General features: G+C 41.9%; 1 protein-coding gene across 4 annotated transcripts; it reads right to left on the bottom strand.

The window, feature by feature from the left end:
- Nucleotides 1-984: 984 nt before the first annotated feature.
- On the bottom strand, nucleotides 985-18,097 carry LOC137186278 (bridge-like lipid transfer protein family member 2). Of its 4 annotated transcripts, none has more exons than XM_067595078.1 (40): nucleotides 17,781-18,097; nucleotides 17,077-17,216; nucleotides 16,777-16,903; nucleotides 16,556-16,605; nucleotides 15,169-15,310; nucleotides 14,966-15,084; nucleotides 14,777-14,837; nucleotides 14,505-14,703; nucleotides 13,480-13,603; nucleotides 13,244-13,368; nucleotides 13,080-13,147; nucleotides 12,861-12,997; nucleotides 12,461-12,615; nucleotides 11,816-12,009; nucleotides 11,213-11,510; nucleotides 10,901-11,106; nucleotides 9,732-10,782; nucleotides 9,431-9,622; nucleotides 9,014-9,216; nucleotides 8,731-8,849; nucleotides 8,409-8,632; nucleotides 8,094-8,284; nucleotides 7,835-7,934; nucleotides 7,518-7,717; nucleotides 7,129-7,426; nucleotides 6,885-7,042; nucleotides 6,511-6,717; nucleotides 6,244-6,343; nucleotides 5,866-6,048; nucleotides 5,647-5,768; nucleotides 5,365-5,520; nucleotides 4,969-5,090; nucleotides 4,700-4,880; nucleotides 4,299-4,385; nucleotides 3,661-3,771; nucleotides 3,434-3,569; nucleotides 2,240-2,364; nucleotides 2,045-2,146; nucleotides 1,660-1,794; nucleotides 985-1,396 (listed from the first exon to the last, which is right to left on the bottom strand). In XM_067595078.1, the coding sequence occupies exons 2-40, from the start codon at nucleotides 17,145-17,147 to the stop codon at nucleotides 1,211-1,213; spliced, it is 6,765 nt and encodes a 2,254-aa protein (XP_067451179.1). In that variant the 5' UTR covers nucleotides 17,148-17,216; nucleotides 17,781-18,097; the 3' UTR covers nucleotides 985-1,210. The 4 variants fall into 4 exon arrangements, with proteins under 4 accessions (XP_067451179.1, XP_067451182.1, XP_067451180.1 ...); XM_067595081.1 differs by having other exon boundaries at nucleotides 12,461-12,579; nucleotides 17,781-18,096; XM_067595079.1 differs by lacking the exon at nucleotides 17,781-18,097 and adding an exon at nucleotides 17,508-17,618.
- Nucleotides 18,098-19,137: the final 1,040 nt, after the last annotated feature.

Here is a 19,137-nt window from a genome sequence, read left to right as displayed (position 1 = left end):
TTAGAATAAATCTGCTTTGTCAAAACAGTGAAATCAGTCAGATATGATCAGTTTAATTTAAATGCTTAGGGTGACTTGTCTTCTTCTTAATAGAAACGTGACTGCAATAACAGGCTTTGCAGAACAGTTATAGAAGAAGTCATCAACAGAAACAACCGCGGTTACAAAAATATCAAAATACTTTGCATAAAAAGTGCCTTTGTGTTAAAATTACAAAACATACACTCAGCGATTAGCTGCAACATTTTTTTTTCTTTCTTTGCCACAATACCATCGAACCAGGTGCCACATTATACAACACATTGAAATATTTTTGCTGCTCCGTTCTTGATATATTGCACTGGGATGAGGTACAGTCTAACAGCTAGCTGAGGGATGCAGACCGTCATTAATAAGTGAAATATAAAATAGCATCATTTGTGGTCATTTGTGGGAAAAGGCCTTCCTGTCAGAGCGACAGTCATACAGCCGTGTACAGTTTCTTTAAGCTTTAATTGATAAAACATAAACTGATATATATATATAATATGTATATATCTATTTATTTTATGGCATTTCAAAATCTACTTTTACAGCCAACAGCATAAAAGAGGTTTTCAAGGTGCTTTGAATTGAGCTCTGTTTAATCTAGCACACTTTAACAGGTTTGACATACAGTGTTCCTGAGCCAGCAGGAAAAGGTGCTCTCAGTCATGCATTTGTAAGAAGCAGAGGAAACAGTAACAGTGAAGTGCTGGCTACATAAATGTTCCTCGCTACATTCAATGCAACCTAAGTGGTCATTATTTTGAAAGTTGTAGAGTGAAATTTTAATGGCACACACATAAACAAAATAATATATATTTGGTCAAAATGGCACCCTGGTAATCCTGGAGCTGTTTGAGTTCCCTGCAGGCTGTTTGTTTTTTTTTTGCCGGGGATTTTGGCTATATTTCTATTCTGAGACACACCAGGAGTAGCCTTTCAAAAACAACAACTCCAGAATTTTTAAGTTCAGCAGGCTGATATGATATATTAAGGTAACCCTAAAAACTATTTGAAACACCATCTCCCTTTTTCATTGTGATTCTTGAAGCCGGGTTGATATTTTGACCCCTAACAGGCAGTCTGCTTTTTCCCTGATCCCCTTCACTGAGGGAGTGTGGCAGCTGCTGTAGCGGATCATCCAGTCAACTTGTCTCTCGGGTTGTGAGATGTGTGTGTTTGTGTTTCACTTGCGTCGACTGAAGATGCTCTTCTTGCTGGAGCTCTTGTCCGCGGTGCTGAGGCCGATGAGGAGCCGCGCTTTCTCGTCTTCCTCCTGCTGCTGCAGGCTGTTGTCCGATTTCCCTTCAGACGCCTTCCCCCGCAGGTCTGAGGCTGACGCAGGCTTCAGACGCAGCTTCTCCTTTATCATCTGAGCAGCACCGAAGAGGGAAAAGGACGAGTTCATACATAGAAAACTTTTCAATGTCGTTTCTGCTTCTAGTAATTCTTGGTAATTGTAAATAAATAAAAAGAATTTGGAACAAAGCTTCAAACTCCAGAAAACGTCTTAATAGATTAATTTAACAGTATCACAGAGCACATGGTGGTATTGTAATCTTAAATAACATCACAACAAGGTGTCTGCCTTCAATCACACTTAGGACACAATTCAAAGTCAGAAATGTTGTGTACCTGTGCTACAAGTGCTTTCCGACTGTCCCTTTTCACAGCCATGGCAAAGTCTAGCCACGTCCAGGTGTTGTTATGGTACTCCAGACAGGGCAGAACCAGGTTCAGGTCCTTCCAGTCCACACTACTCTTTTCTCCCTGAGGAAAGTAGGGGTGGGGGTGTGTAAAACATTAGTTCAAAATCTAAAAAACATCAGACTGGGAACAGGAAGGGGCCTCAGCTACCAAGCTGTTCAGCACATAATGCCTCTACTGGAACATTTTAACTGAACATGATGTTTTTAAAATTGTGGGTATTATTATTATTATATCTACGGTCCTTTTTAATCAATAATGATAAATGAGAGATTTCATCTGAAATAACAGTCAATATTGTGCAGGAACCCACCTTATAGCTGACACAGAGCGGCACTTGAGGAATCTTGATGTAGATGAAGGAGTTGTTCATCGCAGCTCTCTCCTTCATCTTATCGATGTCATCAACAGGATGCTGGTGGCAGAAATTACATAATGTCATTATATTTATTTCTATTGTTACTCTGAACATTAGAGATAAAAACAAACAATCAAAAGGCATCCCTACCTCAGGAGCTTTCCTGAACGACCTCCTGACCCCGGCAGTACGGTTCAGTCCCTGGGTGACACCTTTGCTGGGGCCCATAGCGCCCATGGTGTCCTCTGACGACTGCCGAGGCTTGACAGGGATACCTGTGACAGGGAGCACATCAGCATGAGCACTGTGGCCTCTGGGTGACTCTGCAACCTACACCTGATACTCCCACTGAGTCCGAGTCTTTTCTCTCTCTGACATACACACACACCTCAAGGTCATATCTAAAGTGAAAGAGCCTTTTAATAGCTCAGAAGGATGACATAACACAGTAATGGGTTATTTAATATCACACACACACGTCTGGCAAAAAGAAAATGGAACCCATTATTGACTGGGTAGATGCAGGGTGGTAAAAACACACAAAGAGACGGGAGTGCTGGTTTGATTACTGCTGTTTAGGGCTGCAACTAACAATTATTTTCATTATCAATTCACCTATTTTCTCAATTAAACATTTGGCCTATAAAATGTCAGGAAAATAGTAAAAAGAAAATCCAGTTATAATTTTCCAAAGGTGTCTTCAGATGTCTTATTTTGTTTGACCAACAGTCAAAAACCCAAAGATATTCAGTTTACTATCATGTATGACCATGGATCAAAATAATAATGGACATAGCCAGGAAAAATCAGAAGTCTGAATATCAAGACTCCTCAGAGGGTCTTCTAGTACAACAATTAACTCATGAACTGAAAACACACTGAAATAGAGATAGCTACACCTATACTCTGTGAATCTGGGGTTATGTTACCTTACCAACGTTGCCACCGTGGTAGCAACTTGCCTGTGACGGCACCCACCTATCAGTCTAAACGGCCACAGCCTTAATTATCCATTACTTTAAGCCTTAATAAAATTTAAATAGTGAGTTATATAAAAATTCACCCCCCATACAGTTGTCATGAACAGGGAAATTAGCTACAGAGACCAAAACTGCAGTTTTTGGCACTTTCGCGTTTGGATCATTTTTCAGTAGGTTGGCCGCTTGTGTATGACACAGAAAAGCATGAAATCATCACACTTGAGAAGCTGTAACCAAGAAATGTCTTGGCATTTTTCTTAAAAAATGACTAAGGCGACTAATGGATTATCAAAATAGTTGCCAATTAGTTTTCTGTCAATCGACTAATAGTTGCAGCTCTACGGCTGTTGGCAAAAAAACATACCAGTAGTAACCAATCTGAACTTGTCCTCCTCATCAGTAACTTCTTCCTCCTCAACATTTCTTCCTGGGAAGAAAAATCCCATCATCCTCTTGAAGAACTGGTACATCAGCTGGATGGTGAGAGGCACTACGTTCACCTGATGACGGAAACATTTGTTATTTTAAAAATCTTTGACAAAACACAAACCAAATACTACAGTAAAAACAGCCGCATGTGATGTTCTTCACCTCGAAGTGTTCCTTGACAGAGATTCCTCCCACAGGGGGGCGGACTTTACTGAAGATGCGCAATGCAAACTGTCGTCCTGACTGACAGGCACTCTGAGGACGAAGCACCACCTATAAAAAAAAAAAAATGTTTGTTTAATCTTTAGCTACATCACAAAATAAAGCTCAAGTGAGTCTTAGTTTGAATTAATTTTGAATTATACTTAAATATTAAACAACACACATGACTCATGATATGAACCACAGTATGAAACGTTATTAGTGCAATTGTAATGAGTCCTCAGTCGCACATGCATCACTGAACCATGGGTGTGCATGCAACACTGAATATGAAACTCAAGAGCCACTGAGTGATCCCATCTGGATAAATAAGATGGAGTCAACACAGACATCACAGTACTGTCACTGTATCAGCAGTGTACATACCCTCACTCGCTGCACAGAGGAAACCAAGTAGAGAGTCATGAACATTGGTGAACATGGCACTGTGGGCTTTAATATACTGTTTGTGTGGACAAACCCCTTGAGCACAGTTTTCAAAAGTATGTCATTGCTGTCATTAATCGCTTGTCATTAATTGTTGTAGAAATAATGCCAAAAAAAACAACATATTTGAATCGTCTGAGAATCTTATTTACCTTGTATGCTGCATTGGGCAGAAGGTTGTTCATTGTGAACCACCCTAACTCCAAAAGATGCTCTGCAGTGTCATCAGACTTGTTCAGCTGTGGGGAGAAGACGTGTTGATCACAGTGTGATTAACATATACAATCCAGCACAGATTAAGTGTAATATTGGAGGAGCCTGATATTGGAATAATAAATCGCATCATACTGACTGAAGTGCAAATTGTCTAGTTTACTTTAGATTTTTCCAAACTCAACAGTGGGATATGGAACATATTCCTGTTATTGTCAGATAGTTTTTGAGAAAGAAAATGCTGGAAAAGAGCTAGAGCTGAGAAAATAAGAGCTACAGAGAGAGAAACAATAATTTTTTACATCTGGATGGACTACCATCATCAATCAGCTGTGCTCACCTTGCTGTACATAAATCTCTGCAGCTCCAGCTCAGCAATGCCTAGCTGGCCGTCCTCTTCGGTCAAACACCAGCGGGCCTGGGCAAAGTAGATCTCTGTTCTCCTCACCACACTCACATCCTCCGGAGGCTTACGCAGCTCCAGCTTGTTTGCCCGTTGCAGCTGGAAATCCTTAAAACACCTATAAGAAAGCATATTTTTTTTGTTTTAACCTGAGCGCCATATCTTTGTAGTGCTCATGCGAATGTGAATCGGTGCAGATGTGAGACCTGATGAGAATGTTGAGCTCTTCACTCTTCATCTGCATGTCGTTTTTCTCCTGGTTTAGCTGGTTCTGCAGCCTTGTGTTGATGTCATTCAGTTCATCACTGCTTAGCTCATCAGGTTGTCCCTGCAAGATGAGGAAAGACACACATGTTAATGCCAAGAATCAGTAATGCAAGTTTAATGTCTAACTCCACCTGGATGTTTATATTTAAAAAGGACAGATAATTGATGACAGAGGGTAGATTTTGTGGACCTTGTATATTTGTTTGAACACTAAACTGTTACATGCCCAAAAGTTAGAATCGTCAATATCACTTCAAGACATCACAGGACAAGCTTTTCTCTCACTTGATTTATTTATTTTTTACATACCATGATGACAGGACTGTGTGACTCACCCTGATGTTGGAGTAAATCTGTTTTTCAAGGCGTCTAATCTGAGCAAGGTGTTGCCTGACTGCCTCCTGGAGATGCAAGATGCTGCTGCGCTGCTCCTCAGGGTTACTAGAAATCTCCAGCTGGAAACGCACACGCTGCTTTTTCTCACTGTGCTCCTAGACACACCGCACAGAGAATGAAAACACAGAATAAGCAAAGATGAAGCATTAGAAAGGAAATGGAAATCTTCCGTTGAGTGCACTGGAAGATGGGACCATTAGCCAGCTGATACCCCAGCCCACCTTGCGTCTGGGTTCCACATGTAACAGCAGGTTGTTGACAATGTCCAGGATCATAGCATACTGGACAGGGTTAGTGGATATCTCAAGGTCGTGGTGGATGAGGGTGAAAGTGTCTACAGCCCCTGAGAAATTAACATAATAACATTTTTTAGGGTTCATCCATTGCAACTTTCTTTGCCATAAATGCAGGTTTAAGATATACAGTAAGATCTGACATACCAGCTTGTTTTTTCAGCAGGTCTTCTTTCTCATGGCTATTCCTCAGCTCTGGTGGTTTGATCTGTGTGGCCAGCTCTGGGTTGATGTCATGACTGTAACTGATGTAGTGCATCCGGCAGCTACACCGGGAGATGATACGTTGAACCTGCTGCATCTCGTTCACCTGGGCTGGCTGGTTCCAGTCTGTACAGACACAGAAAAGGAAATTTCACTATTCTTAAAATATTACAGCGAATTAAAAATCATTTAACGTAAAGAAAAATAAATGTATAGAGACGACAGCGGGGCAGTGGAAGGCATACAAGACATTTGATGAAACATCTTTCTCAAAAATACAGTATGAACAACATCAATTATGTGTCTGGTGTGGTGCCATACCTGTAGTGGTGCTAACCATTCCTCCCACAGCCTGGCCACTCTCCATCAGCTCCAGCACTGAGTCTAGATTACGCTGTCTGTGCTCCTCTATGTTTTTCACCTAAACACAACACAATGAAAAAGTTCAGAACAAATCAGAGCTTGTGGTGTTGTAGTTGACTAGTTAAGATGGAAGTGGGTTAATTTGTACTTGCTCAAAGACATGTAACTTCTCACCCTGACCTATAAGAAACCCTCATATGACTAACAGATGAGGGCTGTGCCTACCTCCAGCCACAGCTGCCTGTCCTCTTGCTCAGATGGGTTGGGCTCCATGGTGGCAAAGTACTGCATGCCATCCAGCAGACAGGTCCAGGTGGTTTTCTGCTTCAGGGTGTCGTTGTACCAGGCAGGGTGGTACTCACACTGGAGCAGCTGAGCCTTGGCTGCAGACACCAGTACACAGCCTGCTGTCTCCGTGCCGCGCAACATCATCTGTTTAAAACAAAGACAGGCAGGATTCAAACATATGGGCTAGCCAGATAAAAAACCTCAATTCATTAAACCAGCTTTGGGAGAAAAAACTCAGCTCTCAAAAACATAAACCTTTAAGACTTAAGAATACAGAAAACTGAACAAATCTTTCCAAAAAAAATGGTTACCTGGCAGTTAACCAACTCGATAAACCAGTTGCGGTTATAGACATCATCAGTCTGACAAGCTGCGATGCCACAGAGCTGATCACTGACACCGGAGTCCTCCTCTGAGAACACCACAAACTTATCTGTTTCCTCAATCAGTTTCTGGAGCATTGATGTTCCTACAGAAAGAAGAGGAAAATATGTTAAATGTACTTACAGGACTTTTTTTTCCCTACAGGTTCCATTAGTAAAGGAGGTTCCTCACCTTCATGTTGACTTTTCTCTGCTCGATTGAGGGTGGGCACAACTGGCGTGGTAGGGGCTGTGTTAGGAGAGTAGTTGGAAGGAGAGCGTTTGAGCTTCTTGGTCTGTAGCTGTGTGTCGATCCTCAGACCCTTCAGAGCTTCAGTGGAAAGGTTTCTCTTCAATACTGAAGCCTTTTTATAACCATCGTACAACCCAAAGGCTATGTTCCTATTGGTGGTGGTCCAGGAGGCACGCAGGTCCACCAGGCGCAGTTTGTGGGTGTAAGAGGCGTTGGTCTCATCCTGCGGGTTCACCTCCTGTCAAAGACATTTAAAAAAAAAAACCTTAATTATACATGAAACCACAGCAGAAAAACAGGCTTCTACTCCAGCAGCTCTGGGCTCTTACCTCTTCCATGCGGTTGCTCTGTCGCTGGTAGCTGAGGGAGGACAGGCTGAGCAGGTGAGTCTTCTTCACCTGAGCATTGATCTGGTGGTCAGCGGTCTCATCCCAGGTGGAGGCCATCAGGTGAACGGTCACCTGTGAGAGCTCACTAACCATCTGAGTTACATTCCATTCAGAGATCAGCCTCCTCATTACGGTGCCAGCTGAGAGAACATACAAACACACACGTGTCCACATTTTAAAAAATACCAAATACTTTATATTATGTTTGGGAGACGAATGAACACTTTGTTTTAGCAGTATCATGCTACGGCCTGTACCCTGTGGAATAAGTCTCTGTGCCCCTCGAGTGAAGACATGGCCTTTGTTGCACTCCACTTGGATACCTCTCTGCTGGGCAAAGGAGGCCCAGTAATGCACCTAAAAGACACACAATACATAGAAAAATATACAAATTATTAAGTTAAGAAAACAAGAGGGAAACCTATTTAATTATGTGTCAGAAAGCACAGCACATAGTAACTGCAAATGCAGATTTCATGAGGACTGTTGCTGGAAGGCAGCCTAATAAAAACTTACTTGTAGTTGAGGGAAGGCAGCTGTGTAAGACATCTGTTTGTAGTGCTGACCCAGCTTCTTGCGGACCGGCCTGAGGCTGTGGAAGAGCTTGCCTCTGCAGATTGGTCGAGATACGCTTGTCCAGGTGGCCCAAAAGTTCTGCATCCAACGCAGGGTGCTGCTGTACAGCAGGATTCTGGGCTGGGAAAGTTCTAAAAAGGAAAAAACATTTATGTACAAATACAAAATACAAATACAATGCTGATTTCAAAGTACAGTGGGATTAACTTAAAATTCTGTGCATAAACGCATGTAGGAAAAATAGGTTGCACACACCTGAGCCACAGTGCTGGTTAAGGTCCATGGTGATGGAGAGGTTGAGGTTCTCTGAGCGAAAAGCTCTGTAGGAGTCATGAGGTTGTCCTGAGGTCACGTCTGCAACATTCTCCGCACAGCAGAGCATTACAGCATGGTGGTCATGGGGGTTGCCATGGCAAAGCCATTGGAGGTCAAGGGTCATACACAGATTGGGCAGGTGTAAAAAACAGATATCATCGTACCTAATATAGAAAAAAATGGAACTTGTATTACTGATCAATTCTCTACAAATACAGTTGAGAAATGAGACACTAATTTGAAGTGCAGTGCCTTCACTCACTTTGATGCTGTCCTGACGTTTACATCCAAATCTCCTTTAAAAACAAACTGCCCAGGGTTCCAGTCAAAGTTCAGCTTAGTCCACTCCCAGTGCAAGTTTTCTGTAGTGTTGTACGGGTCCTGTAAGAATGCAAGATTCATCTTTATATTAGATTCGGTGATAGCTCAGATACCACAAGATACTAAAACATAAAATAACAAAAATGTGAGGGTGTAGTACGTGCCATAAAACATTTAAGCCAACTGATCTATACCTCTTTTTCTTGTGTTTTAAATTGTTTTACCTCTGTAGCTAGCTGATGAAGATTAGCCTGATCAATATCCATAACCCAGCGTCCATGCAGTAGGAGACGACTTTTGTCCCACCAGGCCAGGGGAGGTGAGGGATCAACTGTGGGTTTGGTCAGCAGATCGACTGACTGGCCAATTAAAGTCCAGGCAGGGTCCCAACATGGCCCCCACACAATAGTGTAGAGAGAGATGTTGGCTGCATAAAGAGAAGATATACTGTCAGTGAAAGAGTTAACTTCACAGCAGTAAGACAGTTGTAAAGGCATAGCAATCCACTATCCATTTACCGATGTGTTACTTTCAAGGTAACTAAATATAAAAACACAAACTTCCACATATCCAGCTATCAAACAGGTTAGGCACCTTTCTGGGGTGATACTGTGGTAACCAGAATTATTCTCACAACTCACATTTGAAGTCATAGTAGAACTTGAGTGGTGGCATATTCCTGTGGACTGTCACATCTCCCCATGGTTGACCAAGTGGGACAATCTCTTTGCGATGAGCTCTGGCCTGTCCATCATGCTCAGTCCCGATCAGACGCCCTGATAGCTCCCAGTCCCGGATCTCAAACAGATAACGAGGGTAGTCCCGAATTCTCACTGGAAAGAGAGGAAAGAGGTAAATTTGTTGTGTGTATTTAAAACGTTTATTGTAATCTAACTCTTGTCTTCAATCTGCAATTAATGCTGTAAATTGTCTGCAACTTACCCAAAAAGGCAGCCAGTTTAAATTTGATAGCACGGCACCACTGGACCACCAGAGGGAGTCCCTCTCTGGGGAAGGGACTGATCCCGTCAATGTCCCTCAGCTGCTCTCTCACCCTTTCTGGCCCATGAAGAGACTGGTCAGCCAGGACTACAAGTTCCAGGTCTGACACAGTCCAGGTCAGCAGAGACTTCCTCATGGGTGTGTTTGCATATAGGCGGCGTGAGCGCTGGATGTAGATCTCAATGTGTTTTCTCTCCAGTGAACTATACAGCTCTTCTATCTTTCTGGCAGGCAGAAGTTCTCCATGCTGCTTACGCAGATCCGCCACCTTCTTATCCAGAAGTTGCAGGCGCTTTGCACTTTCCTTGCTCTCATCCTTCATCAACTCGTAGTTGTCTCGCAGCTTGATTTCAAAGACATCGTCCAAGAAGACAAACGAGAACTGCCTGATTTTGAACACGAGGTCAGGAGGCAGAGGCTGGACAGCAGTGGCCTGGTTTGGGGAGCGATGCAGAGTCTTTAACCACTTCTGCACACTGATGGCCATGTCAAAGGTGTTTGAGAAATTGTACTGGTAGGGGAACTCTACAGCCAGGATCGGACAAGTGAGCACCCAGACGCGGTTGTGAGGAGTGGTGAGGAAGGGGAAGTTGTCTCTGTGAAGCTGCATTTCAGTCAGCTCTGCTTGTGTCTCCACATCTAGGCCTTGAAAGGAGACGATGTTGTTACCATCAAAGTTGAAGATCAGCGAAGGGGAGCGAATGTGCATGGAACCAGCATGCTTGGAGACTGAGAGGGCTTCTGTGTGCAGGAGAATATAGTTCTGCTCGCTAACGTGGGCTGTCAAACGAGTGCAGCTGAGCTCGATACGCACACACAACCCTCTATTCTGGCCTGCAATGATTTCACCCTCCGTAGGTTTGACAGGACAGTCCTCTTCTTGGTCTCCTCTAAGCATACGCCAACAAGCCTGAGCTTCAGTCATGTGCTGATATAAGACCATGTGGTCCGGTGGCGTCCATTCGACAGCAAGCTCCTCTTCACATTGAACCTGATTGAGAAATCACAATATGTACAATATAAACCCTGAAATATATTGATGCAGCTATAATACTGACACATAAATCAGTTTAATCCAGTGAAATAAAACCTTATCAAGGTCTGATTACCTGTAAGGTGTGAGTGGTGATATGGTAATAGAGGACTATTGTGGCGAGTTTGAGGACAGGGTTGGGAGTCTGGGAGGCGGGGCAACACGTTTCCATGTTCTCTGTGAGTGTCTTGACCACCGACAAGCTAACACCTTGTAGAGACACTCTTGAGCTCTCTGCAGAGCTCAGGACTCCGACTGAATCCATCCGCAAAGACACAGCTCCTAGAGAAAACACAAGCAAATGAAATAAAGATTAAAAGTGGCATTCAGAAGGGGAGAGCACTGTTCATTTCTTTTAAGTTTGAAAATGTAATTTTTCTTAACCTACCTGCCAGATTAGAGACGGTGAACACATTAACATCCTCCAGACAACAGTCCAGTTTAAAAAGCAGGCTTATCTGTGAAAAGGGGATGCCTTGTACAGTATCGTCACTAGGGGGAGACACCAGGGGCACGTCGGACAGCTGTGGCCCCTTGTCACGAGGAACGCAGATGAGGGACAGCAGGCGAGACAGACACAGTGCACAGGTCTCTGAAAGCTCCACTTGAAGTCCCCTCAAGCTGGACTCCACACTCAGACTCGGAGCCTGGCTGCAAAACTCCACATGGGGCCGGTTCAAACTCCCCTGCAGGAATGAGATTTAATAAGAAAAATTATCAATCCAGTATGCAAATAAACTCTTATCAACTTGAAACATGTCGTTAGTTAACATGTTTGATCTAATTTGTGGTTAGGAAAGCTGTGAATCTTATTAAAAATTAGAAAGAAACATTAGAAAAAACACTTTGTGCTTTACAGAAAGTGTATGTGGGTGTGCACAAGGACACCTTTCATTATGTTTTATTTGAAAAAAGTAAAAATAAATCTAAAGCATTGTTTTACTTAATCAAAAAGAGATTCTAAATGTTCCCTTATTGTTTGTGCTCCTACCTGAAGTCTTAAGGAGTCTAGAATTAACGCCTCTCCCCACACATGTTTACCAGGAGGGTGGGGTGCTTGTTGAATGTGAGACCCCTGACCCACTCTCCACCAGAAGTTGTCCAGGATCAGTGAGGCACGCTGGTGCACATTCTGGGACTCCAGCCTCTCTTTGTCAACTTTCATGTCAAGAAGATGCTGCAGTTCTACAGGTGTAAAGGGCAATTATACAAAAAAAACATTATTTTGAGGACACAAATTTAAATTTGCTGCAGTATAGCAGATTGAAGTTGTTGTCCATAAAAAGCCGACATGGATAAAAGGAGTACAAGTTAATGTGTAACGTTTAAAGGGCACTCAAAGGAAATACCTTATCTAATCTAGACTGGCATGTTTGAAAAAGGTTGACCCAGTAGTCAACTACAGAATAAAAACCATGAAGATTTATTTAAGGAGACTTTGTTGTAACTATAATAAAGGACTTGCACATGATGTAAAGTAATAACATTGAGTGCTGGTGCTTACCACAAGGTCTTGAGGTTATACTTTAACGCAATAATGTCCTCATTTTGCAACGTAGCAATAACACCACATGACGTCCACCTGCTTTTCTTACAATTATGTGATCATGTGCAGTGTGTGAAAGGCCTGTAGTACCCGCACTGGCAGAGAGGAAGCCCAGAGCGAAAGGCGTTGTGTCTCCCAGCTGAACAGACACATTAACGTTGGACACGGAGGAGGTGATCATCACGGGGGCATCCAGGTGAGGGAGGCGCCTAAGTAAAAGGAGGATGGGCAAATAATCTAATGGACTACACAACACAATAACGTCATGGGGAAACAGAATGCAGAATGAGTGATGCACGAACACAAACACAAACAAGTGGGTAAGAAAGAGAAAATAGTAGAAGGTATTAGATTGTTAGTGGTGTTTTTACATTTTAGAGATGTCACAGGAAAAAAAAACAGGTTACACTCCCCCCAATTTGAGTATTACAATATATTAAACTGCCAAACTGAACAAATTTTGGATTTTTTTTCCCCTACTGCAACTTGCCTTTTTCTATGTGCTGCTTTCCTGTGGATTAGTTGTTCCCATGGAAATAGATTTAGCCAATGGGAGAACTCCTGGTGACGGTAGTGGATGATGCAAGTGTTGACTGTGAATGACCCTGAGATGTCCATTGATGTAACCTAAATGTACAAAAACATTACAAAGTCAAAAATACTGTCAAGTATGAGTCAGAGATTTAAGAAGCTTTTGAAGAAACTTCACCTGCAGAGTTGTCTTGAGGGTATTCACACAAAGGATTCTTTGCCTACTTTGAGACAGAAGAAGTCCATCTGCCAATAAAAAAAAAACAAGAGCATGTTATTCATAGCTTTTTTCCTCCATCCAACTCTCTCTGCATTGCGCCTGGTGCCCAGCTGTTCACTAACCCTCTAGAAGGAGCTCCAGGCTACTCTGGGGAAACCTCAGCTCAGGAGTGAAGCTTTTAAGGAGAAGCTGCTCATCGTCACGTCCATAGCAGACCTTTAAAGACTTCAGAGTCCAGTTCAGGTGTCTGCGCAGATGGGCAAAACACATGTTTGTGGAAACAATTATTCAAACACTAAAGAAGAAGAAAGTAAGTGAAAGCAAAATTCATGTAGCTGATTGTGAAACACTGACTCACCTCTTCTGGCTTTGCATGGACAGTGTTACATTTGTATTATCAAATTCCACATTGACCTTGTGTGGAATTAGTTGATGAAACCGTTCCACAGCTTCAGTCTGGATGAATTCAGTGTTTTCACTCTCTGAAAGAAAACGTCATTACTACCAGCTCGAGAAAATCTTTAAGAAAAAAAATATTTCAAGTATATACAATGACTTTAAATGAGGATTTGATTTCACATATCAATCAAACAACTGTTTTCCACCTAACTTTTCATCAGTCTGTATCGAAAGGGCAGAAATGAGGCAGGTTTTGAATGGTGCAGGGGTTTGAGAGGTTAAAAAGTTTAAATGACTAGCAACACTTGGGTTTCTGATTATCTAAAAATACTGTTTGAATGGAAACATGTGAGTGTGCAAGGTAATACTGTGTCACTTCCCCATTTCCTTTATGGTTCTTAAGTGTGTATTTACACTAGAAAATCTGCCATCCTAAACCATATATGTGCTGCTAGTGCTCCACTATAAACAAATTTCTTGAAGTTTTCATTCACCTGATAATGACACACAGATAAAGGTCAACAAAGCTCTATGATATGACCTTGTCCTCATTTTCTTGCTGGTTAGCAGGACAGCTAAAAATGTCCCAGAAAGCGGTAGACATCCAGGTGTTTTAGAATAAGCAAAAGATCACTGATGTAAAGCCAGTTGAGAACCACGATTAAAGTGACTTCACTGTTATTATTCTGGGTACACACTGTGGGTATACTGAGCATATCTAATTAGGGAGGGCCGTGATTTACCACTGGGCTACTGGGAAAATCCAGTTAACAATCGGACTCGCTGATACGAAACGATATGAAAATGTCTCAGAAAAGACAACAATTGACAAAAAAAATATTGAAAATGGCTAAATAATAAAATTTTCTTATCAGTAGCCAGAGCCACACAGTACTTGGTAACCACGCCAACACTGACTGATAATGGCCATCTGTGGTTTGTTAAACTATTCTAATAACAATTTCGACATTTTAGACACTATACCTTGTGTTTGTTCACCAGATGCATCTGGAATTCTCTTTTTGGGGGGCGCAGACACCAGGATTTGGCTAAGGAACAGACCCTCGTGCAGCTCTGCTATGAGCGTCCTCACACACAGGGACAGAGAACCTGGCCTCATCTCTGGTAGGCTCACATCCCCAGACAGTAACAGGCTCAGAGCCACTTCAGCCAAACATATGTCCTACAATAAAGAGTACGTTAGGCAAACGTATTCAATCACAAGCCTCCATTTTAGTGAAAATAGATGAACTCACCAACTGGCTGCTTTTAAGGACTTTACTGCTTAGCTGCCCGACTGAGAAGTCCCACGCCAACCTGCAAAAAAATGTTTTTTAAAAATAATATCTGTGCAGCATGTTTTCTCTTCTGATAATTCTTTTTAATGTCTTTGAATTAAATTAATCATTCAATCAGATCTGTGGTGGACGGAAAGACAGAGTTACCTTTTACTATGGTGGTCAAGTAACAAGGTGATGCCTGTGATGGTCATGTGCCACAGAGACTCTGACAGTGCTAGGTTCAGTACCATCACATTGATTGAGCTGACGTGGAATGACAGCAGCTGAGAACACAAGATAGGAAGTGAGATACTGTCTACAAATCACCTTAAAAATATTCAGATATGACCTAATGTGAGGCTCCATACTTGTGACAGAAAGCGAAGTGCTGTGGGGCTGAGTGAAAACTTCCCTGACTTCTTTCCATGGCTCTGTTTCACCAAAGGTTTCAATGGTGCTTGCAAGTCAAACCTTACTCTGGTTTCCCCAACACACAATGCCAGGTATCTCCTAAAAACATAAACACACATAATTAAGTATTTTAATATATAATGGTTTAGCATCTCTGAGTGATTTGCTTAACCTCTTCCACTCCCTGAGGATGCCAGCATCCGTGGGGGGAAATTACTGTCTTTCGGAGGCTGTGGGCAACCTAAGGAATCCATTAGTACCAACCATGTCATACTAGCTTGTCGGGAAGGGGATAAATAGCGCTCCAAAGTTAGGCTAAATTTTGGTGAGGGAAAAACTGGCTTGGTCATTTTCAAAGGGGTCCCTTGACCTCGCAACTCAAGATATCTGAATAAAAATGGGTTCTGTAGGTACCCATGAGTCTCTCCTTCACAGACATGCCCACTTTATGCTAATCCCATGCAGTTTGGGCAAAAACCATGCAGTTCTTTGAATGCAGTATAAGTGTATTATTTTTGTCTATTCTAAAAATGGTGTATTTGAATATTTCTGCATACTGGGGTCCCCAGACAATCTTAGAATTGCAGAATTTGGTATGACTGGAAAGCTGAGACTGTTATGGATTCAATGAGCCCAATTGTATTTATGTGTGATTAAGTTAGTCCCCATTGTCGCCATTTCATTGTAGTGAGACCATTTTTTGAAACTTGACCTCACATTCAGAGGATGTATGGCTTTCCTAGGTATATTGACAATAAGGGGGTTTCTGAGCAATTTCCAGAACAGAGTTACTCACCATCCAATCGCAGAGAAATGCAGCTTTTACAGAAATCTCCAAATGTGAAAAGTTTTTGATACCAAATTACAGCAATTTTTCCTATGATATTCCTCAAGGTTTTGGTGTATTAATGTGGTATTTTTGACCATATTTATCAATTCTTGAGTGCTATAAAAAGGTTCAACTTTGCACCAAATCTGTGTAGCAAATGGTATCAACCCAAAAATTGCTGCAACAACTTATGAAACATAATTGAGCCTAAAAATGGCCATCATATACTGCCATCATAATGTTCTAAGCCCTTATACATGCTAAACTGTTCATTACAGATTTGTTACTAGAAAAACTTGACACACAGTGCTGAACTGCATCTCAAATTAATCATCAGGCTCCCAGATTTCAGATAATGTATACCACTTCTATGTGGCATATACTGCTGACCTGTTATCATCCCCTAAACATCCCCTGCCCCCCCCCAAAATGGGTCTATGGTAGGATGGCGGGAGTGGAAGAGGTTCAAGTTTTGATCTAAAACAATCAAAAAGACAAAAAATATGACAACTTACGGCAAATCCTGGTTTAGAAGTTTACTTGAAATCCATATTTTGTCAATTTCCTGTGATGAAGAGAGTGTAAAGGCCAATTAAGTCAAAGAAAAGTATGTTTGATATGTCCAACAAAGAACATAAAACACATTTTGGCAACTATAGATCTAAACATGTACTCCTGACATGGTGTGTTGCTTGAGCTCACTACATAAATGTCATGTATACACAGTGTCTCTTACCAAAGTATGCTGGGGGTGAAACTGGATACTAACTCCTTGGACAGAAAACAGCCCGACTGATTTGATCTTTAGATCTGCATTCAGTGCGTTCTGGAAGAATCGCACAGCCAGGGAGCACATGAGCCACCTAGAAGCAAAAGACAAACATGGAAAATTATATCCTTGTTCCTAAAATAAGGAACATCAAGAGCAAGAAAAATATGGGCTGAATCTTGTGAGCAGTGCATGCAGTGTTAGGTTAAACTTCATCAAGACAGAGTTATCATTGGTTATCATGTACTAGACCCACGCATTTCTTACCTGAAAATGAAACATAGCAACACAATTCCGACCAGAAGAATCAGAAGGAAGGATATCAGCAAGGGAGACATTGTGTCCCAAGTTGTTCACACCCAAATCGTGGACATGGAGCTGGCTGCTCCTCTATCTGCTATAAGCAGCTGTCAAAAGAGGAAGAGATGTACTTCTCAACACACCTTACATTCAGGTGTTTCTAGCCAAGTGCTACTGACTGCTTGCTGGAAAACAATAACCAATAAGTCATATATCATTGTAACTCGCTGAGGCAACATTTACTATGCTAATTCATAAACGTTACTTGAGTGTTTTTCAGCTAACGGTAACAGCTAGCCTCACTGCTAACATTGCTAATTAACTCCAGTGTAGTTACAAATGCAACATGAAACAGCACGAAGCTAAACTATCACTTAGCGATGTGTAAAACCTTTTACCTCAAGTTACTCCTTGTTAAGTAGCCATCGATGGCAAAACAGTCGGACAGTGTTATCCCGAAACTAACCACACATGAAATAGTTAAACTTGCCGCCGCGTCATCCAGAAAATCAATAGCAAATCTGTGCTAGCATTGTAGCATGCTAACGCTACGGCTAGCTCTGTTAGCATCGCTGCCAAATGGGTTAGTACACAACTTTGCATGATTCAAGTAACTACTTTTAGCGTCTTTGAACTGTGTTAGTGCCAGATAGTTATAAAAAGTCACTTACCCTGGCATATTCAAAGCATTAGGTGTTCGCTTCACGGCATACTGCTGCAAACAGCAGTTTCACCTGACGGCTCACTCAGAGTAAACAGTCTCTGCTCAGCTGGCAGGTCACTTCACTTGCATAGCCAACTCAGTCACTCGAAGGAGAAAAGCTGGAACACTGTCAAAAAAATGCTGTTTAAGCAAATATTATTAGGGCATGGGCAATAAGTGGCACGAAGGCCGTAGTGTATTTGAAGGAATTATTATTATTTATGATTTTTATTTTTAGACCTCAAACACGTTTTTGGGGTGCATAAAACTCACGAAACTTTGCACATGCATCAGTGGCAAAAACTTTTATCTGATACGGGTCTTGGTTTTGGGTGTGGCAAGTTGGCTCGATAGCGCCCCCTAACAATTTTCAAAGTCATAGCTCCTCCTTTAAATTTGACCAAGGTGAATGGAATTTGGCAGGTATGTGTAACACCTCCACTTTAAAAAAGCCTCTTGGAGCTATAACAGTTACCCTAGCCCCACCAGGAAACTGGCCATTTTGAATTTTATCTGCATTTATAGCAGAGGTGTCTATCTGGAGTCTTGCAGACCTACACAACTCAACTACTTTACTACAGGACAGACCCCTGACCCCTGATCTTAACTATTTCACTGCTCATACCGAAACCTAAAGAAGTGGGCGTGTCATGTAGTAAAGTGGGCGTGTCGCGTAGATACTGCGAGTCTGCAGATAGGTCTACTTAATTTTTAATATATTTTCTGTCAGATATAGGCGCTATACTTGAATTAACTCCTCCTAGCAGCTAAAGCAGAGTTACCTCAAATTTGGTCAGTGAAATATAAAGACCTTCACGATGCTAAATTGCGAAGCTTTTGAGTTTTCATGGAACGCCATTGAGGTGGCGAGGTGGGCAATTTGCATGTTTTGCCATGAAACAGGAAGCTGTTGAAACTTCACTTTACATTATCGAATCTACCCCAAGTTTCACAAGCTTGGAGTCCAGGCCTGAACACGTCTACATGTCAATATTGAGTCATGGTCATAGGGAAGCTCTATAGCTTCCCCTGCAAAATTTCAAGTAAACAGCCCGTATGGCACATGCACCTAGATGTACAAAATTTGTTAGACACATGTAACACCTGAAGACTTTAAAAAAAAAAAAAAAAAAGTCTCTTGGTACCATGCCCTAAGTCCAACAGAAAGTCGGCCATTTTGAATTTTGTGTGCAATTTTAGTGCACTTTTGGCCAATCATATGTGCGATACTTTTACGAACTCTTCCTAGCAGGTGAACAAGATGCACCTCATATTTGGTCAGTAAAATATCAAGACCTTCAGTGTAGCTGCATTGCAAAGCTTTT

The sequence above is a fragment of the Thunnus thynnus genome, chromosome 7 (assembly GCF_963924715.1).
Source record: "Thunnus thynnus chromosome 7, fThuThy2.1, whole genome shotgun sequence".
In the NCBI taxonomy this organism is placed as follows: Eukaryota; Metazoa; Chordata; class Actinopteri; order Scombriformes; family Scombridae; genus Thunnus; species Thunnus thynnus.
Note: the sequence above shows the minus strand (reverse complement) of the source record. Positions and strands in the feature narration are given on the sequence as shown.